The sequence below is a fragment of the Gymnoscopelus microlampas genome (genome assembly GCF_963454915.1).
Source record: "Gymnoscopelus microlampas genome assembly, chromosome: 13".
NCBI lineage: Eukaryota > Metazoa > Chordata > Actinopteri > Myctophiformes > Myctophidae > Gymnoscopelus > Gymnoscopelus microlampas.
Window position 1 is genome coordinate 38,372,488 of NC_139950.1, and position 25,810 is coordinate 38,398,297.

The following is a 25,810-nucleotide window of genomic DNA, read 5'->3' on the forward strand; positions in this document are numbered from 1 at the left end:
GATTACTCGACATCATCAGAGCAAAGCCAAAATATCTCATCATCCTTTTCTGCTGTCATCACAAAAAAATCTGCATTTGTATGATGTCAAAGAACTTGAGAAATACTCACATATTACTCCAAAAGGAGACTGCCGGCGGATGTTTTGCAGTTGCTGCAGTGATGATACAGTATATCCAATTCTAAAGTGTCATCCCGGGGCTTAGTCTTTGAGCTGAACAGGAGAGGTCCATTCAAGCCAGACGTCTTGGGTCCCAGAGGGGAACCTGAACCCCGGATCTCCACTCCACCTTTGGCCCCCAGGGGATCTGGCCTCTCCCACAGGTTAGTTCATATCCAGTCAAACCGTTTCACTATAAGGTAGCAAAGTCCAGCAACAAGATATTTCATGTGTAGAAAGTAACAGGGCGGGGAGAATAGCAGGCCATTCATTATGACATGGACATGTCTTTTATTGTGAGAAGGGGAAAAGTGGATTTGGGGAAAGGCCTGGATGCTTTCAAAAGGTAGTTTATCTACTTTAAACCAGGCGTGCCTGTTTTGGGCATGTCATTTATAGGAGAACATTTTCAAAAAGTAAAACAAAATAATTCAAAAGTTTCTTTTTTTTAAATAGCCAATCTACGGGCTCACAATGCACATTGTAAGCCTGTAGATCGGCAATATTTCCTATGTTTGTGCAACACTGTTGTACGTCAAAGTAGCCTAAATCTTTTACAAGCCCTACAAAACAATTTGTACAGATTTGTATGAACAATGTATACATATTTTCACATACTGTATACCTCTTGTAACAATTCTTTCAATTACAGTAGTATGTGACAACGTTTCCTTTGCACATACTGTAACAACTTGGGTTGTAATTCTTCTAAAGAGCAGACATACAGTAGTGCTTCAGTGATGGTTTTCCCAGGAAAGTCATGCACTGTTTTAAGAGAAAGATGTGGTATGTCACAGCTAGGCCCCACATGACCTGCAAACATTCCACTCCGAGCTGAGCAGCCTTTGAATGCAGAACAACTGACTGGAGAAGAAGGACTAAGGTAAGTTAGATATTACAACTGAATTAGTCCAATGTTGATAAATGCACAGATATGGTATATGTATAATTGATACATGTGCCGGTCTTTGTCCACTTGAGTAAGCACATTTACGTCATTGTTTAAATTCAAACATCAGAATAGACCTACTGCCCTAGATTACACTGCAGGATTTTCACAGAGGATTATAGCAAGTGACCTCACATTACCCGATGACTGCTGCTTGCTCTATTCACTAGCCATAATCCATAGATTACTCAATCCCGCCTTGATTCCCTCCTCCTACCCCCATGTATGCAAACATGCATTATGGGAAATAACAGGCACGGACACACAGACACACACTCATACCCTAGAGAAAGAGAGATACAGAGAGCGGGAAAGAGAGAGAGAGCAGTGGATCTCAAAGCGGGGTCCGTGGACCATAAGGGGTCCTTGAGTTCCAGGGTGTCCCCAGCTGAATTAGTTATTATAGAATCAAGATCAGTATAGTTTGTAGATCTGCTATTTTCAAAAACAATCTTGAAAAAGGTGAACATTTTTTAATATTTTTGAAAACACAAATCTTGTATGGGGGTCCCTGGCAGAAAATATTTTCAGATGAGTTTCCCTGTGGGCCAAATACAAATTTATTATGGGGGTCTTTGACATAAAAAGGTTTGTGTACCACAGAGAGAGAGAGAGATTGTGATTGAGAGAGATTGTGTGAGAGAGAAGAGAGAGAGGGAGAGGGAGGGAGGGAGAGAAAGAGAGAGTACACATGAACAGACAAATCAGTGGACTACATTTTATCAGTATGACTTGGTAGCTTTCCGCAAGCAGGTTTATTACAAATATGTTACAGTAATCATTTCAGCTCTACCAAAATTAATCATACACTGACATGGATGCACTAAATAATGTCTACTTAGGGCTGGAGTGTCACATCTTCAAGGTCAATATGCGCATGATGCCGTGAACTGATCAAAGAAAAAAGGGGGGCTGCATTTGCCGAGGACTGCAAAGCTAAACGATAAAGGGATTTCTGCGTGAAATTGCCTTCAGTAGTGTTTTTATTTTTATGTTATTTTGCAGCGTTTACTAGACTTTACTAGTATGTTGTATTGCCCTTTAAATGCACGTTGGGTGTATATCATAGGACTTTAAATAGACAGTTAAATGCAGTGCTTCTCAGGGAACCATGATGCACCACCTACCCCACACATCAGCATAACAGACATTACAGTACATTCAGTAATGCCTGATTTATGCTCCGTCATTATGACGAAGCAGAAATCAGGCGTAACTTTTTAGAGTGCAACCCTGCACACTGTCATTCATTAGTGTACAAATGTTTTACCATACAGTGTCGTTTTTCTCCCAAGTTCTGTTCTTTTCTTCGGGTTTTGCTTCAATAAAATAAAATAATAATACCAAACTTGACATTATTCACAAATAAAATACATTAAGACAAATACACAAGGCCAATGACATCCCATTCTCACATAATATTAAACCATATTTTCTCTCAACAGAATATTTTACATCTTCGTGGACAATTTAAATAACACTCAACATGTTTGCAGTCTTTAAGTTCATCAGTATCTCCAGTCTACTTTTTGTCTTGAGGAGTGACCTCGCGGTTCTTTCTTCGAGATCACCGACTATCGCTTGGGTCCTTTGGCTAGCTTGCTAGTGGGAGTGGCTCTTCGCTGGGGTGTTGGGATCTTGGAGGGTTTGCCTCCCTGCTGCCGGGATGATGAGCGTGGCGTTGCTCGGCTACAGTCCCCGACGGTCTCGGAGGCGTCCGAGCACACCGACTGGATGTCTGAGATGTCAAAGTCGGAGGCGTCACTTCCCCTGCGGCTGCTTCCTCTGCTGCCGGCTTTACTTCCTGGTCGACTGTTGTTCTTCCTTGACTCTATGGAAACAGATTGCAAGAAATCATATAGATTTGGTGCGATACCCAGTGCGATACCCACTACCACACTTATGGGGATCCCTACCTGATGTCATGAAAAATTGCTGTTATCGTGTTGACAATGTACATGGGAACAAATGGGAGACAAATGAAGCCACAGACAGACAGACAGAGACACAGACATTTCGAGCATTGCCCTGTGAAAGAATGGAGTTCTTCATGCTACCACTATTGGTGCTGCGGCATAAACGCGACACAAAGCTCGGCCAATCCGTGAAGCCTAATGGGTTGGGTCGGCCAATCAGGGAAGCCGATCCCTACACCTCCCCCACAGACACAAAGATTCAGTGCGTCCTCCACAGTCTCGCACTCGTGTGTATCGGCAAGTTCCGGTGGTTGTCTAATCACCGGCAATTGACGATGCACACGCCAAGTTTGACGTGAATCGTTCCCGGGATTTTTCTTTATGTACAGTATATCTCTGCTACTCCCCCCAACACGTCACACTAAGTTTACACACACTTACACTTAAAAGGCGACAATGGAAATAAGCTCTTGAGCTTTATTGTTTTAACAGATATTGTATGTACAAATGATATACGTATGTTCATGTACAATATAAGCATTTTTCTCTCTCAAAAAAAGAAAAGAAGAACCAGTTAAGCTACAGTAGAACAGGTCCAAGGAGAATATGATATCATGATGACGAGGATTACTCACCTCCTATTGTCTGTGCTCGGGCCTTCATCACAGCGGCGCTGATCAAGGTTCCCTCCTCACTAGACTGGAAGCCTTTTCCTGACAAGTATCCAGGAAGACGCAGTTTGCTGCCCTGAACCGGTGTACTCTGTAAGACACAGGGCTTCCATTACAGCTCTCATATGATATCAACATGGCAGTCCCTTTAATCAACACAAAAGAATTATCCATTCATGGTAAAAAACATTTTAAACACCTTTATTGCAACCGTCATTTAATTATTTTTTGTTTTTAACCCTCATCGACAGGCGTAATCATTTCTTCTCATGCACAGTGGTTAACCACTTAAACCCTCAATACTTAGTACACTGGACCTGAGTTGGCTCCATCCACACCAAATCTCTAACACGCTCACAACGTTGTGAGCTTGGAGATCAGCTATTTTTGGCTAATGTTCCCCCCGGAATATGAATGCTGGGGTTCAAGTGGTTAACATCCTCAGCGAGTTAAAATTGTGTAGTTGATAAGCACTATTAAAAAAAAAAAACGCATTAAAAAAAATCTCAATTCATATGCTGTGTTACGGGAAAGTTAGATTCTCAGGCAAAGACTTATGGTAGACACTCAGTTAGTACTTGATCATGTTAGCGCTCACCGATCCAACTGAAATCTCTATGTAATGCAGTACCACGCAACCCCTGAAACAACTTTGTCTGGAATCTGGAATCATTGACTTATACTTTCACCCTATTTTGGGCATGTCATTCTATTTATATTTTTCAAATGTTTGGAAATTAAAAAAAAAAAAAACTTTTCAAAAACTTTCAAAGAAAATATACAATTATTTTAAAATCTTTTTAAATGTAATTTTTGTTTTCTCTATTTGTCATACAACAAAGCATATAGGGGCTTAATGTGGTTAATGTCTGTCATCGCAGAGCAAATGTGGAATAATTGAATAAAGCATGATGACATGTCAGTTGTTCACAGAGGTGCGTTGGATTTCAGCTGGCTGGAAGGAGGCAGTGGTTAGGTAAGACATTGGAAGTTTCCCACATGATGTTTTATTCTTGTTCACTATACCTCAGAGGATGAACCCTGGCTCTCAAAGGAGTCTGATGATCTAAGAGGAGTGGAGGGTTTGCTGTTTGTAAGCCAAGGCTTATCATAATTACGGCTTACTTGTTGGGAAGTCTGAGGAACAACGGCAGATCAAACACACAGACAAGGATTCACATGGAGAAATGAAAAGGGGCATGAAACCCAACAGTGGGCTGATTCTGTAGTTTGTTCACTGGTTTTCAGTTCAAAAACGACAGTAGATTAAAAACATGGCAGCCTAGTTAGCAACGCAACTGCAGCTAATAACATTTGCCACTTAAAGGAGTAGTTCACCCAAAAAAAATACTTATTGTTTTATCAATTACACACTCCATGAAGTCTTGAATTCATCGAGATTGTTTTGTTTTTGTCTCATTCCTGAGCCAATAATTTGATGACCGGCGGTCTCTCCGGTAGGAGACTCAAAGAGTCTCCTTTGAGTCTCCTACCGGACACATTAGCATCTTTCCGCCGGTCATCAAATTATTGTCTCAGGCATCAATTGAAGGCTTCATGGGGCGTGTAATTGATATAAAATAAGTCATATTTTGGGTGAACTATTCCTTTAAACCCTATTACACTAGTTGACCGGAGTCTTCCTAGACCCCCTCCTGTTTTCACCCTACACGGTGTGAGATTGTAGATCAGCTATTTTCACCGAATGTTTGCCTCAGAATAAGGTCACTAAGTGGTTAATGATGGGTGTGTTAGATGTAGCTGTGCCCAGTGTCAAGACTGTGCCAATGTGCAAGCAAAGACATTAAGACAATAATGCCACACCTAAATCTAACACACCCATTATCAATTGTATCAGCTGCAGCTGCGTTGCTTACATCGCGGCGTACAAGTTTTTACTGTGCTGTAGTTCTTAACCTGAAGCAGAAAACAAACTACAAAATCAGCCGTAGGGTTTCATCCCCCTTAAAAAAAAAACTACAGGAAGTGAAGGAACATGAACTACAAGAAAGAAAACCACAACAAAATGAAACGAGGAGGACAAACAGAAACAATTAAAAGAAAACATGGTTGGGAATATTTGATGTGTATGACTGTGATGACTTGTGACTTTTCTGTGCATTTGTCGCTATTGAGAGATGAATGCGCCTCGGTCTTAAAAGCACAACATACATACTGTTACTTGCTTCCAGTGTGGAATGACTTACTTTGGGGGTACTGGTCGCCACTGGGTTTGTCGGGGCGGGGCAGCTGTGGCTGGAGTTGGACCTGGTTGGCGAGCATCCTCTGGATGACGGCCGTGACCTTCGACCCCGGTAGCGGAAGCTCGCCATCACTTGGGTGGTGCCTTCTGGGAGGATGAACTTTTCCCGCAGCTCCATGTTGGTCCTGCCTTTAGCTAAGAGATGATATTCAAAATTAGTATATTGTAATAACTAACATACAGTACAGTTTGAATGCACGTGGATGGACAGCCAAGTTCTGCTTCACATACAGTATTTACAATGAATAAAAACAAATGTGGGCAAAGCCTGGGTTATACTTAGTTGCGCAAGCGTTACAAGCTTGTAGATCAGCTATTATTAGTGGTAAATCTTTATTTCGGTCCATTTAAAAAAAAAAATGTAGTCCACTACACACGCCAAGTTTGAAGTGAATCCGAAAAGGTGTAGGCTGAAGCCGAGGCTTATTTTTCCTACCCTTTTTGAAACAACTTAGGTTTAGAAAAAAAGAAAATGTAGTAACACATTTTCAAACATTGGTTTAACTAAGCTAAATACATCGGACAAATTGATAGAATAAAAAATACATCTACACAAACATTGGTTTAACAAAACTAAGCAATTATTGGTGTGCAACACCCGCCCGCGCGCAACTAAGAATAACCCAGATTTTAATGAAATGTGGGATTATGCAAATAATGAAATACAGTGAATGGTAAAACACATGCAGTTTCATTCTGTCAAACAGAATGCCATCAAAACATCGCTGCAGCTGTTGTAGCACAATAAATAACATCAACCAAAACAAGCAATGCTGCTTTGTTTGGTTTCATAAGAGCTTAGAAATCCAAATAAATCAAAAGTAACAGTGCTTGGCAGCCGTAGCGTCCAAATCTCTACACAATATCAAATGAGAACAGAATGGAAAACCCTATTTGCAGGAGGAAATATTCAGATATGACAACACAGAATAATTAGTTAGAAGTAATTATAATTATAATAATTAGAAGTTTTTGCATCGTTCATTACATTAAGTCGAATCATCAAAGAATAAGCAATCCAAAAAATTATCTTGGCAAAGATAATTTTAACTCCTTGCCGAAGCAACTCGTCATCACCAAAAAAGTGTATCTTACAATCTTAGCCAGACCTGAAAGTTCGTTGAGTCATTTATACTGTAAATTATCTTAGTAAAACTGTTGATTGTCAAGCAAAATGTTAAAACAGCACTGCAAAAAGAAGTTGTGTGCAGAACTGCTTGTGACATGCTGAGAGAGAGAGAGAGAGAGAGAGAGAAAGAGAGAGGGGGGGAGTGAGAGAGAGAGCGAGAGAGAGAGAGAGAGAGAGAGAGGGGTTTAGATCCACAGGTGTATTGAGCAACTCAACGACATGATGATTGACTGAACAGCATGCATGACATCATATCCACAGTGAAATGCACTTCCACTGTGAATGGACTTGTTTTATGGGAACACCATTCTCTGTGAGATCACAAACACAAGCACACACTCGGATGTGCCGACACACATACCACCATCAGTGGGATCATGGAGCAAGGACAGAAAGTGTGTGATTTGCCAACCTATAGGAGACTGAGTGATTGAAGAATTTGATTCCGAGCGCAACATTTTGCTCCCGTGGTGATGAACTGGAAGAAACGATATAACATAGAAATGATACAACTTTCCAAATGTTTAGCAAGAAAACACAAAATCACTATAGAAAGCAGAAACAGGGACATAGTAATAAACTTTCATTACAGAGCCTCACTTTATGTACTTATTACCGCTAATCACATGTACTGTAATGCATTGTGCTATCCCACAGTGCCCATCTTGGACTTCTTCTCCAATCTTGTAGATCGGTTAATGTCCCGCAATAATATTTAGCGTAAAGGGAAAATGCCTAGACCCCTGGGGGATTCCAGTCACCTCAGTACATAAAAAAAACATAAAAGGACTAGTACAACAATACAATCACCTATATCAAATACAGGTAGACAATAATGAACACATTTCTAGGAATTGTGTTCTTTTAAGGATCAGAACAAGCTTATGGTTATACAGTATTTATTCCAAGTACAAAAACTCTTTCATCACACAGTATACCAAAATAGAAAATACATCTGTCTTTAATGGACACCGTGTCATAAATGATGCAATCAACACGTTGTTAACCAGTACATGTATTACAACTTGCACTGAAGCACCCCTGTGTTGCAATGTGAAGGGCTTGACCTTACCTCTGCAGGGATCATTCTTCACCAGGAACTCATCCAGAGCCATCCAGCCTCCTCCCACACGCACCATGACAGTGCTGCGCAAAATGCGCACCAGACGGAGCTGTTGGGAGTCTCCGAACTACAGCGGGGAGGGGGGAGCAAAACAGAGGGCAAAGTGTGAAAAGTCACCCCACACTTGGTTTGAACACTTCATCACCTCACTGTGTTTGGAAGCTAAGCAACACTTGAAACTAAAGACTGATTTGGATTTCATTATTATGATTTAGCTTTGATTTTATCTATGATTTTGTGATCAATTATAATGTTTCAAAAATAATTACGCCATTTGCATGCAGGGATGAACAAACTTTCAAAGACATTATGAATGTAATTTAGGATATTCTGTTTCTATAGCAGATATATGTAGTAGACAAAGAGGATTTTGACACAACACCATCAAGTTTTCATTCTCAAAGACACAAATTACATGAGGGTCAATCCAACTGTTTTATGTTTTTGTTTTTTTTACTTCTTCAATGTGTTTGTGTGAGTATAATGTAACTGAAAATTATGTCCTGTGTGATGTGAAAATCTGAGTATTAGTCAAGTGGAACATTATAATAATATAATTATCCGGAACCTAAAAAAAGTTAAAGTATAACATACACCTTTGGTGTATTATTCAAAGCCTTTAAGGATTATGACAGATTTGTAATTTCAACATCATAATCCTGCCCAATGAAGGGGTCAAAATTGCGTAATTGGACAAAATGTTTTAATAATTTAGAGAATATTCTTAACATATCTCCATCCAGGTGGCATTGCCCGAAACCAGTATTTGGCTCCAGTTTATGACTGAATGCCACACACAGGTCCTACAGTAGAGTAGGTTGAGTCTGTTAAGAAAGAACATTAGACTGAAGGCAATTCATCATACCACCAGGGGGCACTATTGTATAATGATTTTTGCCTTCACCATTCCAAAAGAGTCATATAGGCTTGTCCTGGAATTCTGTATCAATTAGTAATGTTTGAGGCAGAGACACTTCACGTTATAAGATAGAAGTTTTACATATGTCTTTTAGCAATGTGTCTCTCTGCATGAGTTTTGAGAAGCTTTACAGTCAGGGTTTCCAGCAAGCCTGATATGCGAGGTGAATTGCCAAGTTCATGAGATGAAAGTTGAGAGAAGTCAGCCAGTTGGATTTGACTGGGCAATAAGACGACGACATCATTACAGCACACGTAACAATCACGGCCGCATGCTTTCTGTCAGAAATGTTCACATCATGACAACAACACATGGATCAAACAAAACAAAAAACAAAACAAAACATATCAGGCAGCAATCTCTTGCAACTCAGCAATTAGTTGCACTTTCCACCACATCGGAATCATACTGGATATTCAAAGGATGCATTGTCGTTGATGCATGACCAATGCAGTTAGCTGACACCAAGCACGACATGAGGGATGGCTCTCATCACATCTCTGTAATCTACCACCGTGCAACACGACGCAGACATGACCAAAACACTGATGACCCTTCCACAGGTGCCGGTTACAATCTCCCCTGAACTGGTCAGTCTTTGAATTCTGTATGATTTTACAAAATGATTTAATGCCACTGGTGATTTGAGTGATCAAGTACAGTATGGAGTTTGAATAAATGATCTCAAATAAAATAGGCACAAAAAAACAAACAGCTGAAGAATAACTATTTACCAGAATAACGCTTTCCAAAACGTCAACGTGCTGGTGAGGGTTTAGATTTAGATTTTCCCTGTTTGCTATTGTCTCATCGCCGATTAAGGAGTCATGTAAGCAGTGAACCAGACCGAACTGTTAAAAGAATTATGTCATTTCATTGTTGGGAAATACATCATTAAAAACTAGTGCATATACTGAGTGACAGACTACTGCAGTTAACCACTAACCCAGCTCACCAACATCTCCCAGTAACGTTACTACTCTTAAACCAGCAAGCTTCAGAAAGCATGTGGCCCAGATCCCCAAAACCAGAAATGAATCCTACTTTGCAACATGCAATATTTAAATACATACTCAACTCAATAAGCAACATAAACAAAGTATTCATAGGAAAAAAAGAAAATAAAAGAAAAAAAACCTCAAGGTTGCCCAACTCTTAAAAAAAATCACATAAATTAATAGTGTCAGTTACACAAACATAATATGTTATGTCAGCCATTGTAGAGGTAAATCATTCCCATGATGTCAAAGCAGCGAAGCCAAGCACACATAAAGCATTGTATTCCAAACTGCTGGACTAAAAATACATGTCATGTTCCTACATTAAGATTATTATGTCCTGAAACTCAAAAGCAGATGCAGTAATTATACTATTGTGATGCTTTTGTTTGCCGCTTGAAAAAGTGATAATTTAACAGTCATTTCAACAAAAGTGATTTGACATTTGTACTGTGTTACACTTCCATTCATATTATGATTACATTTCATTCATAATATAGATACAGTAAGTGGAATAGGACATTAATTTAATTAATCTTAACATTTGCGGAGCAGTGAACGTGATAATTTGTTGTGCTTGATCTACTTCTGAGTTCCATTCTGCAAACGTCAGTGAGCGTTAATTAGAAAACAAACATGGTAAAATGAAAATACCAGAAGGCTTGATTAGACACACAACCACGTTAGGAGGACAACAAACAAAAGGGCAGTCACATGTACCTGGTTTCCAAGGTAGAACTGGTGATGTGAGGAATAATACAAACATTCATTAGGTGTTGTCTCCATGAAGCATTATTGTTGTTCAAAAGAAACTTACCTTCACGAATCGTGTAACTTTATACTATCAGGTGAAATAAATCTATGTCAAGGTGAAAAACATTTGACATGCATCGTATTACTTAGCATTTGTCTGAACATGTGACGCGTCTCTAAGGTTTCAGCGATTTTTATCAGGTAATAATAGTGGGAGGATAGGTTGACCTTACCCTGTATTTGTTGGCACCAATTTGTTCTACTTGGAACCGTTTGGGGCATTTGCATTTTGCCACCTGACGTGTAACCTAAAAAACACAAGAGAACTTGATTTAGCCGGAATCACGTTGCCTTGCTGCAATTATCAGATCCATTATCCAGGAGCCATTATTTCCATTTCAGGTCAAAGACACTTCACGTTACCTCATCTTCAATTTTGTCTGCATCTGTCAGTGGCTTGTAAGCTTCTTTGTTGGGGTGCAGAGCCGCCACAAACTCATAGTAGTCGATGTATCCATCACCATCCCGGTCAAATATGTCTGCCACGGCACTCATCTCCAGGCGACTGGTGGGGAATTCTGGGAAGGGGCAGAAATTAAAGCAATGAGCAGCAGTCTAACGCATTGGTTCTCAAAGTGGGGTCCTTGGGGGGTACCAGGGGGTCCCCAGCTAAATGAGTTAATAAAGCGTCACAATCATTTTAACCCCTTTATCCATATTTTATACTTTGGCTATTCAAAAATAGCAGATATACAAGCTCGCACATGAGCTATTTTTCAAAAATCTTGAAAAAGTGTGCAAATCTTTGAATATATATATTTTTAAAGCATTTGTAACTCAAATCTTTGCTGCTGGGGGTCCCTGGAACAAAATATTTTGAGATGGGGGTCCGCGGCCAAATACATCCTTGACCTGAAAAAGTTCGAGAACCACTGGTCTAAGGCCCATTATTCTAGATTTGGGTTATATGTAGTGTAGTGTAGTACAGTGCAGTGAAGTGTATAGCTTATGTAGCACAATAGTTTTAAAACTTTTTGTACCCAAGGCACAGGGAAAGTCAAAATCTCAAGGCACACCTATATGTATTCATATCTGTACAAAAATAAACAGGGAATCACTACTGTGATGTACTTTACTTACTAGAGGAGAGAATGCCCTCTATGAACTCCTGTCTGGTGACTTTGCCATCCTGATCCTTGTCAATGCGACGGAAGAAGTCCATTACACGTGACTTCTTGTGATTCATCCAGCGCATGTATCGCTTCCTCCACACGTCAAAGTCAAAGTTGGCAAATTCCTTCAACTGGACGGGTCAAAATAAAGGACAAACGTGGCATGAGCCAACGAAACAACGACAAACTTCTCACTAATATGTCTATGAAAATGTGCTTGCATGTACTTGTGCTTGGATAATAAAACTGCATCTGAGCAAAGAATTTCCATGAAACGACTAAGTCAGTGTTGATGGGTCGATACAGGTTTTGATTTGCAGAGGGGCGTGGGGGAGGGGGCCACGCCTCTGCTTTCCATCTCCCCCTGCTTTTATCACCATTGAGGATATGTTTTATCCCTGCTTCTGGTCAGACTGAATTATATACATGCATTTCCTTTTGGGAAATGTAGACTGATACTTTTTTATTCCATTTTCTATCTTTGATAATAACCTAATTTAAAAACCCAAATTTAAAAACGAGCTAAAATTGCCATTCTACAAGCTCTCTAATCATTGCATTGGTGTGAGCTTGTAGATCGATTTGTCATACAACAAGGTATTGTAGAGCCTAAGCGGTTCTTTAAATACAAACAGTAACTAAGTCAGTGTTGATGGGTCACGGGTTTGCTCCGTTACCTCCTCCAGTCTGTCCAAGGCGTCGTTGAGTTTACGCCTCCTGTCCAGCGCCAGCAGCCACACCTGCTGCCATTTGCTGACCAGTAAGTTGACCCTGGGGTTCTTCGTCTCAATGGGAGCTTGTGTAGGTGACGGGTACATGGCTTGTGTGGGCGAACGTTTTCCTTTGGTGGAAAAAACACAAACAACACCATTATGAAGTAGAACAAGAAGAGAGAACACAGGAATAGATTGGAGATGACATCACCCCAGTGGCCATAATGGAGAAACAAGACAGGATAAGGATGTTTGCTGACTCAGCACTCTAGCAGATGGCTCAGGTCATGGTCTTTATGAGGCATTCGTGTGGCACCTACTTCCATTTCTTCCTTTCTCCAGCACAGGGATGTGTGACTGCATCTGGGGCTCCAATGCTTTCCTCTTGTGTGTTTTGGTGATTATATCCACATCAGGTTGCTTCCTGGTCATTTCCTCCATGAAGGTCTGCAGGGTTGTGCAATAAGAAGTTTCTATTTCTGTATTTTATAAATGTACACTTACACTGCTCGTCCTTTTAATTTTTTATTATTTGTATCATTTGTACTCTAGCTGTATCTGCCCCGTGTTTCACAAGTTGCTGTACTGCAATGACAACCAAACTTCCCCCACGGGATCAATCATAAAGGTCTGTCTATCTACTGTATATCTGTCTATCTACTGTGTCTACTAACTACAGTACAGAAAATGTCCATGGAAATGGCACGGAAGTGGAAAATAGTTGCCAAACTTGATTGAGACATCGGATATAAGTACAGAATCAGAAAGAACTGAATTAATATTTTATCTGCATTTACTGTGGCAACAAAGGAAAAAAGAAAAAGAATACACCCTAATGATCAGGGGTGCACATAACTGGTGCGCAGGTGCGCATGCGCACCCAAAATAAAAAATGCGCACCACATAAGACGACGCGAGGCGCTTTTGCGCACCAACAGCTGGGACAGGAATTTCCAAGCTTTTATTTTTTAGCAAAACTAAAAAATAAAAGCCTGGAGATCGAGGCTAGGAATTTACTTCCTGAAGCTACACTCACACAATCACGCTAAAGCACCCGTCGGCCCCATGTACAGCCATTAGGCGCAGGGGTAGAGGACGCATGCTGCACGTGATTGTATGAGTGTTGCCTCGCGTCGCCTCGCATCGCCTCGCATTGGCTCGCTGCGTGCACGCAGCCAGCAGCGGCTGTTAGAGGCACTCGTCACCGATGATGAACGCACCGTAATGGTGCAAAATATGCCGTGAACGTCCCAATCTGGCGGATAAAATCAGCGCAGCAGCACAGGGCACCAACCTTGGGGGCTTTACCTAACAGCGTGAGAAAAAAAAAACGCGAAAATCGGAATTTAGAAGCAGAGCGTCCTTTTTTCTCGCGCAGCACCCCCCCCCCCCCGATAAAACTGTCCGGTGGGCACCGTGCTGAATCCCCCCCCCCCCCCCCCCCGTTGACAAGACGGGACGGGACCATGCGCACCAAGTCACATCTCCAGGTGCTCTTCTGCGCACCAGACCTAAAAAGTTATGTGCACCCCTGCTAATGATGTACTGTACAGTATATGGTCCTCTCTTACTGTACCTGATGTTCTGCTATGAGGGCTTTGACCTCCTCCATCTCCTGTGGCAGGACCTCCTTGTCCTTGTCATTGAGGTTGGTCTCAGCCCACTGCAGCCAGCCCAGCAGCCCCTCCAGAAGCTCCTGCGTGGCAAGCAGCTCACTGAGGGCCGTAGCCAGACGCTGCTGGTGTTGCCTGGCCCAAGCCTGAACCTGGTACAGAGAGAAAACAAACAAAAAACACACACAGATCAAAGCTGGGCAGGTACACACTAAAACAGGGGTCTTCAACAGGGGGTCCGTGACCTCTGGGGGGGTCCTCAGAGTTACTACAGGGGGGGGCACCAAATCTTTGTGTGATAGGATTTGTTTTTTTACATTAACCACTTGAACCCTAGCATCCCTATTCTGAGGGGAGCTTTAGCCAAAATAGCAGATCGGCTATTTTCAGCAAGGTTTGGTGTAGAGGGGGGAAAAGCACAGAGTGCAAGTTAAGTTTATATACTAAGTATTGAAGGTTTAAGTGGTTAAATGTCTGAAAATACACATTAACATGAATCTATCCCCTGCAGTAGAAGACAGATTCATCGTCTCTATTTGTGATTTTCCAGAATTTGAAAAAACACATGTGGAACACAGTGGCTGCTAGGTTAAAAGTAGAATATAATTAGTTTAAGTATAGAACCCACACACTGAGCTACGGTTTAGACTTATTTAAAGAAATGAACGAATCAGGCAATGTTTGATCCATGGTGGATCTTATTGACCTGATGAAGATCCACCATGGGTTGAAATGTCTGAGTGATATACGGTATATTGTAGTTAACCACTTAAGCCTTATTTTATACCGTGGCTACTAAAAACTTTTGGAAACCTTTGAAATTGTTTTAAAACTTTTGAAAACCTATAGTGCCCATGTTAAACAGGATGAGCAGGGTACAAAGCAGACAGGTGTGAACAGACCTCCTCAAACCGGGCTTTGATGATGGTGTTCCAGTGTTTGACGGTCGTGATGGAGTCTGGATGGCAGATGCTCAAGATAGCTTCTCCCAAAATGGTTGCTTTGTTCAGGCCCACTCGCTTCTCTTCCAGTTTCTTCATGAATTCCTTCATATCATATAAGCAGCAAACAGAAATGTTATATTTGAGACAGCGTTACCAGGTGACTGTGGCAAAATATTTGTTTCTGTTTTAATATTATTATGAAGAAAGGCTATTTTGAACTGGATGAGATCACAGCTAAGAATAAAGTCTGTTATGGAGTCATCAGCATGGAGCCATTACTCCACTGGCAAACAATTTGTAGGATCTGTCAGTGTGAACTTAGTGCTTCTACTCAATATTCTGTACAAAATACCTCATGAGAAAAGAATGGAAGCATATTTCACCACATCATTAAAAAAAGAAATTAATACCCATACAAATCTTTGTTATATACACTGCTTAAAAGTAGTTGAAACTTCGGTTGTATAGAAATCTGTCATAAATTCATAAACAACTTCAAACAAAGCCGATTCTGCCAATACACAACAAGTCCCGGTACCCCCCAACCCCCCAACTTACTTTGCTTGCTGGCAGTATCATTATCACTCATGTTACACCGATATTGGTGACCTCTATATTTTGTTTAGACAACTCTCGTGAATACAGCCATTTCACTTTCCCCAAAATATATATCAGGACATGTCTGTTTATTTTAACTGATGATAAATACACATTAAAATCCTCAGTGTACAAATGGAAAAGGTTGAAGTTGTTCTTGCCTTGTGTTGCTCTATCAGTGTTTGGAGGGCATCTTCCTCATCAGGCAGGTTTCCATGGAAACGCAGGCTCTGCTCCGCCTCCGCCAGCCATTCCAGCAGGATGTGAACGGTAGAATGAAACTCCTCTGCCTGAGGGCACAATCACAGTCTGTTTATTGACCAGCTACGTTCACATACACTACTCTCACACACATTATAATAATAAAGCAAAATGAAAAGAAAAGAAAAAGATATCATCGTACATATAGACATTGCACTTGGTAGGTGCATGATTGCAAATAGCAAGAACAAGAAGTGATTCACACCAGCAACAAAGAGCGGATTTCCGTAATGCAGAATTCTGCTAAATGGGCATGTCCAAAATATGAGTGACACCCTCGTAAATGTGCGAGTTGTGGTCCAGCACAAACTTTGCTGCTTTGACCGGCTCAAGCCAGCACAGCTGTGCCCGGCAGCAGAGCTCACAGACGGGGAGGAGACGTACAGACACTTGATGCTCATCTCTGGCAGATTGTTTGTAAACTATAAATACCGTATATTGTAAGTAAGAAATCTGCCATGCAGTTGCTCAATCTTGATTCATTTCACATCTACAACTGCTAGCTTACATCTACATCGGCATTGTTATCAATATTCAGTACTTCCATACAGTAATCCATTTAGTCACTTAAATTTGAGTGTGTAGGCCTAGTCCATAACCAATTCAGAGCACAGCGTGCTTCTGGTTGGCTGCTGCTCTGTCTCGCCGCACTGCAGCATCTTTTCTCAACTTTACCACTCTGATTTGTTTGTCTCGTGCCACAGCGGTGAAAGCAGCAGTCGCTCCTCGCCATAGTAGACATTAGACAATGCATTGAACCTCGCCGCTTAGTCAGTATGAATTCGTTAGAGTCCAATGGTACAGTACAATACAGGTATGCAGTTCACATAATGCACATATAGGACATACTGTACAGTAGAAGTAGTCAGGTAACAGACTTCATGCTGTCTCTATTCTGAAAGTGATTATACATGCGGCATGTGTTTTACCTGGATAAGGGACTGCTCCAGACGGCTTTGCTTGGACACCGACAGAGTGCACACCGTCTCCCAGCGGGTGCTCAGTTCCTGCATCTGCACCTTGACCCAGGAGGAGTCATCATGGCTGCTCTCAATCAGCTCCCTGGCTGAACGTTTCAGGGCCTGAACACTCACCGTCCTCTTCCCCAAATCTTTCTGGAAGCCCTACCGAAACACAAGCACAACACATGTTATAGTTACGTCTATAGAACATCAACTACAGAGGAACAATTGTGGAGATGTCCGTTACGTTGTAGCATCCTACCTTGTGGCTGTCGATGAGGTTGAGAACCAGATCTATGTCTCCATGTACTGGCTGGTCCTCAGCCAGTTGTGGTTCCACTTTATAGAGCCAGTCGATGAGGGCCTGGAGCGCATCTGTGAACTGGCCCGAGAACAGCAGGGCCTCCTCAAGCTTGTTTTGTCTAGACAAAAGCACAAACCAGTAATAGTTAGCCACGTAAACCCTATATACTTTGTTGACCAGGGTCCCCCAGGGGTCTGTACTTGGTCCCCTCCCTTTTTCCATCTACAGTACACCAAATATCTTTGCCAAAATCTGCAGATCTACAAGCTCACAGCGAGCTTGTAGATCAGCTATTTTTGCAGAATGTTTGCACAAAAGGGAAGCCAGATCATAACAAAACCATAGTGGTATGTGGTCAACAGTAGGTCAAATAACATCAACCAAATCATAAGATGGAAGTAAGACATATGCACACCTCTCCACCGACTTGCCACAGACGGTGTCCCATTTGTCCCTCAGTTCACTCAGCATGTCATCCAGTTTCTGATTGTCATCCAGCAGGGACGTCTTGTCCTTCAGGGAGCGTCCTGTTCGAGCAGTGGTGTCGTATACCGAGTGTTTGCTCCCCAGCGCTCTCTGGAATTCCTGTGTGCGTGTGAGAAACATCATCATTACACCAGTCCTCCTGTCACAATCCATCTGTGAAACATACTATAGCTGACACTGACAGACTACACAGCTGCACAGCTGTCAGACATTTGAATTTGATATTATTTCAGCTAACTGTAGATAGGCAAGCTGCATAATCTTACAGTAGGACCTGTAGAGGCTGGCCATGTCCAATAGAATAGACAGCTACAGTTTGTAGAAGTGAGGTTGCAATGAGTTCCTTCAGAAGATTTCCCCAAGGAGATCTTTGATTACAAAATCTTTACAAATGTGTTGATTTGTTGAACAAACATTTTGCTCAACAAATCAACACCTTTGTAAAGATTTTTGACATTTAATGTGTGAAGGCCATAAGCCTTTGTTTGCTACAGAGCTTAGTAGAGGTTCAGGCCGCTATGCAGCCCTCAAACCTACGTCACACCGCCGATCCGACCGATATCCACCTGCCGGCCAGCCGGTCCTCCCATTAGCCAATTTTAATATAGGATTTATTCAATGCGATGCGAGAGTACAGGCTAGCCGCCACCAAGTCCTGGATATCTACCCTCCACTCCCTCCTATCCAGCATCAGGGTCCGGAGCGCTGCATTGCTGCTGGCTCTGCTGTCACGCCACAGTGTGTCTACATACTGTAGGTGGTGTGCCTCTTCCCCAGCCTACTGTACAGTAGCTGTGCCTTGGGTTGGCTCCCACAGTGTCAGTTCACTCACCACCAGTTCCGTGTGTCTGACACTGTGCACAGCCAGCCTCATCCTTCTCTTCCTGACCTTAATTGTCTGTGAGCCGTGGACCTTAATCCAAAACGCCCCCAAAAAAATTGTAATATGCACTGGAAACCCATGTCGGAGGTAACCTCCTGGTTGGCCTACAAAAATATGTCACCCCTGTTAACGTTAGTGAACTGTCATTAAGAAGGCCGTATACTGTAATGGGGAGGCGGCGGGGGTCATAACTCAAAGAGCGTTTGCTCTTCATGGATTAAATCCAGCAGCAGGCACGCCCATAATCCATTCCGTTCATCCAGGGATTATGATAAGATTAGTCTCCACACACACCATGCAAACAAAACAGTGTACTGTACATACAATGGAGAGAGGTGTATAACACTTCCAAATGCACATTATTCCACATACACTCTAATTCCTATGAATAGCTCTCACAGTTGGAATAGTCATACATACTCCATCGTACATTACACTATAAAGGCAGTGGTGAAGCCAGCAGCTGTTCTAATAATTAACAGTTGTGATAAATGGTGCGGCATGCATCAGTTGTTTTCCTGTATTGAATTAGACTCTGCCGGAGGAATGCAGACAGCTGTTGTACAGTCATCCACCCCCCCCCCCCACCAGTAGCCAGTGATCAGCCTGGGTCACCTTGTGCTGGGCCAGCTGCGTCTTGATTCTGTCAGGTTCGTTTGCGATCTCCACCTCGGAGTCTAAGGCCTTCTCAGATTCGTCCAGCCATTCCATCAGCTTGTGCCAGGTTTCATGGAACTGAAGGAGACAAGGAGATTAGCACCATGTGAAACCCCGTCGTCGTCACTTGATTTCATGCCTAACACTGTTTAAACACTCAAGCCCTATTTCATGCTTCAGATTAAAAAAAATAGCTCACAACTATTAAAACATGTTTTATAAAGAAATGATAAAAGTCAGTCTAAAGTCACACATACTGTACTGTGTAACATTAATTTTAGTCTTTTTGGCGACACCTCTACGGAAGTACGGCTCCTGACACAGAGGATATTTTGGAAAGCAAGAACAACATTGCCAGAAACGTATGTACAGTATTAAATTTAAAATACATCGATAAATACATTTCCAGTACATTTCTGGTGCCTGCATCCTTTTGCCGCGAGTGACATGGGCAGACACTCGTAACAAAAAAATGTGTTTAGGGAAGATGTCAAAAAACTAATTTATGTGGAATGGTTATTGTGAAAAATAATACCAGTGAAACATTATATCAAAAAGGACTTCATTGAGAAAGTTACACAGCATGACTTTAAAAAGTAGCAGAGAGGGTTAGGGTTAGAGAGAGAGAGAGCGAGAGAGAGCGCAAGAGAGAGAGAGAGAGAAAGAGAGAGAGAGAGAGAGAGAGAGAGAGAGAGAGAGAGAGAGAGAGAGAGAGAGAGAGAGAGAGAGAGAAAATATTCAGCATGGAGTACCTGTTTGGCTCTCTTCCTGGCGTCATCCAGCAGACGGCCCCTCTCGACAGAGCGCTGCACCAGCTTCTCCCAGCGGCCTTGGACACTGAGCAGGAGGTTCTTAATCAGAACCACATCCTGCTTCTGGCTGAAGTACTTTAAGTGTGTGCCCGTCTTGTCCAGCTCCATGATGTGCTCCCTGTGAGAGTTCACCTCCGTGATGAACATCTGCCCATGTAACAAAACACAAAAGGTGGGAAGTGTTAAGGTGTCAATTATTCATATATCACAGATGGACACTCAGTGTCTCACTAGATACAAATGTCATGCAGATTACATTTGGTACCTTACTATCAATCATTTAGCTGGGGACCCCTGGAGACACTTCAAGGACCCCTGGGGGTCCCCAGACATCATGTTGAGAACCAGTGCCTTAAGCCATTGTCAGCTGCAGCCCTAATTAACCCATTAAGACCTGAGGCGATTCTTAAAAATGTTTTCTAAATCCTAACAGTTTTTTGAAAAAAATCCCCAAAAAAAATGTTCAAGATTTTTCAAAAATAGCAGATCTACAAGCTCATAGTGCGGCGAGTGCCGCGCTATGAGCTTGTATATCTGCTATTTTTGAATAGCCAAAGAAATGACACAGATGCGTTCCAGGTATTAATGGGGTAACCGAATTATGCGTAAAGGTCCTTACACACCGGGCGACACCGGCGAAAATAGCGAATATACGCAAAATTCGGACTCGTTCCGAATAATTAAAAGACGCTTTTTCGCTTCGCTTTTTCGCTTTTTCGCTCCATGTACGGAGCCATTGACTTTATAAGGTTTAAAAAAAAAACGCATTATTCGCACGAAAAAATCGCCCCGGTGTGTAACAACCTTAAGCACTGTTCAAAAGCCCGGCTCATGTCATCACTGCTTTCACCGTGTACACACACTGTACATTACCTTGTGTTCGTCAATCTGAAACAAGATGGTCTCCAGGATGAGGGAAGCAGGAGAGGCCATGTTCAGTGTCTGCTCAGCTTGGGTCAGCCAGTTGATGAAGTCTTGCAGGGAGTTATGGAAGTCTGTGGCCATAGACCACGCCTCTTCCAGTTTCACCTGTAGAGAGAGACACATGGTGGAATGACTTAATTAGAGCTCGACCGGTGCCAGTGTTTTTGGGTCCATTGGCAATCTCGATTTTGGAGAGCGCTAGACCACCGTTTCCCAAACAGCGGGTCGGGACCCAAGTTTGGGTCGTGGACCATTTTTTGTCGGTCACTAGCAAATATCCCCCTTTTTTCGTTTCCTACACAAAAACATTTTATAAATATATTATGTTTCAAAAGATCAAAGAAAAAGCTTCATCAATTAAAAACAATTCCAATTTTTTTTTTAAATAAAAAAGAAGTAGTGAAAATAGCAGATCCACAAGCTGACAACACAGTGCGAAGCGACGCATTGTGAGCTTGTACATCTGCTATTTTCACTAGTTTGGGTCCTGGGCAAACGTCTAATATCTCTTTTGGGTCTTGAGCTAAACGGTTTGGAAACCACAGTGCTAGACCACCATTTACTGATGTTTAGACAATATTTTGTTAAAGAAGTGCAAAATCTTGAAGAAAAAAAAGAAAAGAAAAAAAACTAGATTTGATTAACATTTCTATTTGAGAACATTCAAACATATATAAGTAAATAAATACATAACAATGAAAACAAATAACGTTTTTAAAGGTAATAAATAAAATATATATTAAACTTCAATATATGAAAAATAACATTTTACTTTAATTATACAATAGATAATATCTAAAATACACACAAACTTTATTTTATTTAACCTCTTCCCTATTCAAAAAAAGCTGATTTACAAGCTCACACAACATGTCACATTGTAGCACATTGTGAGCTTTTTTATCATTTAAAAGGTAAAAAATCAAAACACGCTGCATAACTGCTGATGCCAATGTCCTCAAAACAATCAAATAATGGCTCATATTATTGTTCGGGCTCTAGACTTCATGGCCACCTTCTAACAGACATACATAACAGTCAACTATAAACATCTACAGTCATTAATGTGAATGAGCTCCCTGACATTCCTAATCTGTGTGGTTGCTACAACACACGCCAATAACAATGACCATTGCAGAACACTGCAGTTGATTCACAAATGACCTCTATTTCCAACAGAGGAAATTGTCATCTCTAGAGAGGGTGATGGAGCACCAAAAGTGGAATGATGACTTTTTAATTGAATGAGATAATTAAATATGGCCCTGCCATTGGATAATATCTGTTTTTGGACACACACAAGGGAATGGTGAAAAAAACAGCGCAATATCCTCACTACATTACAGTAACTATTGAACATTACAACATTAACAAGGCTAATTGTTTAGATTTCCCTGCAGAGTGCTGTGTAATATAATGAGGAATGGTATAGTAGGGTTGTTGTCATAACAATCTTGGCCTGCATTAAAAGTCATTTTATTATGACCTTCTGACTTACTGGCAGGAAATGTGCTTCATAAAACCCATGAAAATGTGATCTAATGTCCAATGTGGAGGCTTCAGCAAACGTACTGTAACTACTGTGTAAATAGTTTCATAAGGAAATTGTTTTGCCCCTGATTTTAAAATGATCACTGAAAAAAATTGTATTTAATTAGCAAACATCAAAAAAGTGAGTATCCAAAGGAAGTGGGGGCTTTTGTTTGCGACAAAAAATTCAACTCATTTAATGCTTTATCGCCTTTCCTTCCTTCCCTTTTCATCTGCTCACTACAGCAACATATCAGAGCAGACAGGAATACCTTTGTTCTATGTGCTGACTCAGTGACTTGCATACTATGATGTACTGTGTGACCACATCCTCTGTTTAACACCATTCATTACCACCGCTGGGATTAGAGGCCCCTACATCCAGTAGGCATGACCAATGTGGCACGTCAGCCATCGCTCACTGGGATCGACGCCAGGAGTTGTGAATCATTAACCACTTAGACCCTCTATTCTCAGGGAAAAGGACCTGAGTTGCAACTGTACTTGGTCTGCTGCTGTTGTTTCCTTCTCCACCGAATCTGTTTAACCGGAAATAGCAGATCTACACGCTCGCCACGTGTCGCCAACACAACGCGTTGTGAGCGCTGTCAGTTTTCTGAAAAAACATACTGTATGTTGCTATATATTGGTGGTGCTCAAAACCTTTTTCGTGTCAAGGACCACCAAAAATGATATGTATTTTGGGCCCCCATCTGACAATATTTTGTTCCAGGGACCCCCCAGAAGCAAAGATTTGAGTTAAAGATGTTCCAAAATAGGCCCAAAAATCTAAAAATGACACAGATTATTTCCCCGTCATTATTTCTGCCGCATGTTCCCCCCGGAATAGTTGGGGTCCGTACCTTTCTCTCTGCGGCCTTTGCCTGCACAGAAACCCACTTGTCCTTGAGGTTTGCGAGGTCCTGCTCCGTGGTGCTGTCCGGGCCCTCAGGGGTCATGGTTAGCAGCTGTTGACCCTTGTCCATCAGCCTCTGATATAGCTCCTCCTTCGCCTGCAAGGCTGAACACATCTCCTGCGAAGAACAATGTGACGTCATGATGAGACAAAGATGCTGTCGTAGCGTCCTTGTCAAACATGACAAAACTGAGTGGACCATTTAATCTCGTTCAGACTTGAATCAGTAACGTATTGCATATTTGTATTGCCGGCAGCCAATCAAATTCCTAGATATGTTGTAATGATTGGACTGTCTCTGTGCTGTGATGTTACAATATAATAATATCCTCATCCAAGAGGTATCCAAGACCAAAAATGGTAACAGAATGGATGTATTGTGGCACGCTGAGAACATTTCGAAGCATATTCCCACCCGCATTAAAGCCTTAAAGTCTGAGGTTAAAGTTGATAAAGAGATGTTTTTGTTTCCAGATCCCTGGCACTTAACGGTGGAGAGCTAGCTGTGAGGGTGCCAAAGGTCACGCTATTAGAGGAAAGCAAAACAAAAGAGAAAAACATTCCTTCATTCATTATGTCTAAATCAATTTGAAACACTTTCAGAGTTTTGATAAATGTTGTGTGTTTTTAGTTTTTTTTTCTTTCCAGGGGGATGCAGACATGCAGTTGTGTGTGTGTTTTTTTTTTGCAGTGTCATTTAATTTTCACACTTCAGATGAAACACAGAGAAAGCATGGTTGGGTCCTTACAAGGCTGCCATCTGCATGAAGCCTTTCATATACTTAAATACATACCAGATGGGCGTTAAGCTGCTCTCGAGCTGTGTCTGGTAAGCCTCCCACAGCCTTTGATGCCAACAGCTGACGTTCAGTGTCTTTCAGCCATTGCTGCATGTCTTCGATTTCGCCATGGAAACCTTGAGCCTACAAAACAATGCAACCTGAGTCAGGACAATAGGTGTCATATAGGCATTGTTGGGAGTCTAAGCAAGGGAGAAGAGAATGTCAGTTATTAATTCCCTGGATTCATTCAATTTTCTAGCTGCCCAGGCAGGTCTACAAGGTAAACAAAGGCCAAAGACATAATTAATTATTAAAATTTCAACTGCAGCACTGATCTAAATGTCTTTTTCCTATTTTGATATCAAAACTGGGTAATATTGCAGCTGTAACATTTGCCATACGTACATACTGTAGGTAAAAAATATTAAATGCAAAATATTATATTAATTGAAGTGAGAGCAATGAGTACCAAAGAGAAAAATGTAAGTAGAAAAAAAAATCTGGGCAAGGATTTAATCTTTTGGCGAATAAGAATGTTACGTCTTCTCCTTACGAGATAACTTCTAAGAAATCTCCAAAAAGTTTTGTTAAACATTCCTGCTTTTCACCAATAAATCTCCTGAGTTTGACAGATGGTGCTTGATAAAAAAGAAGGAAAAGCTTCGTCGGATTCTTAAAATAAAAATATCCACAGGTCATTCCTTATAGTTATGCCCTCCCACACATGAAAGGATCTCCTTAAATGTCAACGTTATGAATAGAAGCTGCAGAAGCCGGAATGTGAGATAGCGTGGGTATGCAAGCTCCTGCTTCAATCATCGAAAAACCAACTTTATGACATTAGACATCTTGTGGGGGAGAGAATCAATCACAGCCTCATTTATAAGACATAAAACATGCAGATAGAGACTTGAGATAAAAAGTGTTTTTTATTGATTTTATATCCACCTGCAGCAGAGCACCGTCCAGCTGATGCCTCCTCTGGTCTGTCTTCTCCAGGATGGAGTTCCAGCGCTGGTTGAGGCCCTCCAGTTTGCTCTGCAGACTGGACGCTTCCTCTCCAGCGCTGGACTGAACCAGGTCATTACCAGCCTTATTCACTGTCTCCACCGTGGTCTTATGAGCCAGAACATCATTGTGGAGCACCTAGAACCAGTAACGATAAACGCCAAACAAAACAGATCAGAAACACGACAAGGATGAAGACAAGTACGTTTGCTGACATGGACCCTAATATTCAGCTAATAATCAGAATGATAGTCCAATCAGAATTTAAATGCCTCATGTGAACACCTCAACTGGCAGAGACTGGTCCGATCCGGTCTGATTGGAGGTAATTTTGGTAATAATCGGGTTGATAGTTCAATCGAAAAT

General features: G+C 41.5%; 1 protein-coding gene across 19 annotated transcripts in view; it reads right to left on the reverse strand.

The window, feature by feature from the left end:
* Positions 1–1,831: 1,831 nt before the first annotated feature.
* dst (dystonin) overlaps positions 1,832–25,810 on the reverse strand; it is a 146,955-nt gene continuing 122,976 nt past the window's right edge. For 9 of the 19 annotated variants that reach the window (XM_084076809.1, XM_084076792.1, XM_084076796.1 and 6 more), the window contains 25 exons: positions 25,385–25,582; positions 24,449–24,577; positions 23,602–23,772; positions 21,158–21,313; positions 20,225–20,431; positions 19,431–19,550; positions 17,862–18,031; positions 17,405–17,564; positions 17,110–17,304; positions 16,081–16,209; positions 15,281–15,424; positions 14,342–14,530; positions 13,086–13,212; positions 12,730–12,893; positions 12,021–12,183; positions 11,304–11,458; positions 11,114–11,188; positions 10,848–10,865; positions 9,864–9,980; positions 8,160–8,277; positions 7,449–7,565; positions 5,903–6,093; positions 4,722–4,832; positions 3,660–3,786; positions 1,832–2,939 (listed from right to left, as the gene is read on the reverse strand). In XM_084076809.1, coding sequence (XP_083932935.1) covers positions 2,683–2,939; positions 3,660–3,786; positions 4,722–4,832; positions 5,903–6,093; positions 7,449–7,565; positions 8,160–8,277; positions 9,864–9,980; positions 10,848–10,865; positions 11,114–11,188; positions 11,304–11,458; positions 12,021–12,183; positions 12,730–12,893; positions 13,086–13,212; positions 14,342–14,530; positions 15,281–15,424; positions 16,081–16,209; positions 17,110–17,304; positions 17,405–17,564; positions 17,862–18,031; positions 19,431–19,550; positions 20,225–20,431; positions 21,158–21,313; positions 23,602–23,772; positions 24,449–24,577; positions 25,385–25,582 — 3,708 coding nt within the window. In that variant the 3' untranslated portion in view covers positions 1,832–2,682. The remainder of the gene's footprint in view (positions 2,940–3,659; positions 3,787–4,721; positions 4,833–5,902; positions 6,094–7,448; positions 7,566–8,159; positions 8,278–9,863; positions 9,981–10,847; positions 10,866–11,113; positions 11,189–11,303; positions 11,459–12,020; positions 12,184–12,729; positions 12,894–13,085; positions 13,213–14,341; positions 14,531–15,280; positions 15,425–16,080; positions 16,210–17,109; positions 17,305–17,404; positions 17,565–17,861; positions 18,032–19,430; positions 19,551–20,224; positions 20,432–21,157; positions 21,314–23,601; positions 23,773–24,448; positions 24,578–25,384; positions 25,583–25,810) is intronic. The other 10 variants (XM_084076801.1, XM_084076808.1, XM_084076800.1 and 7 more) reach the window with 8 other exon arrangements.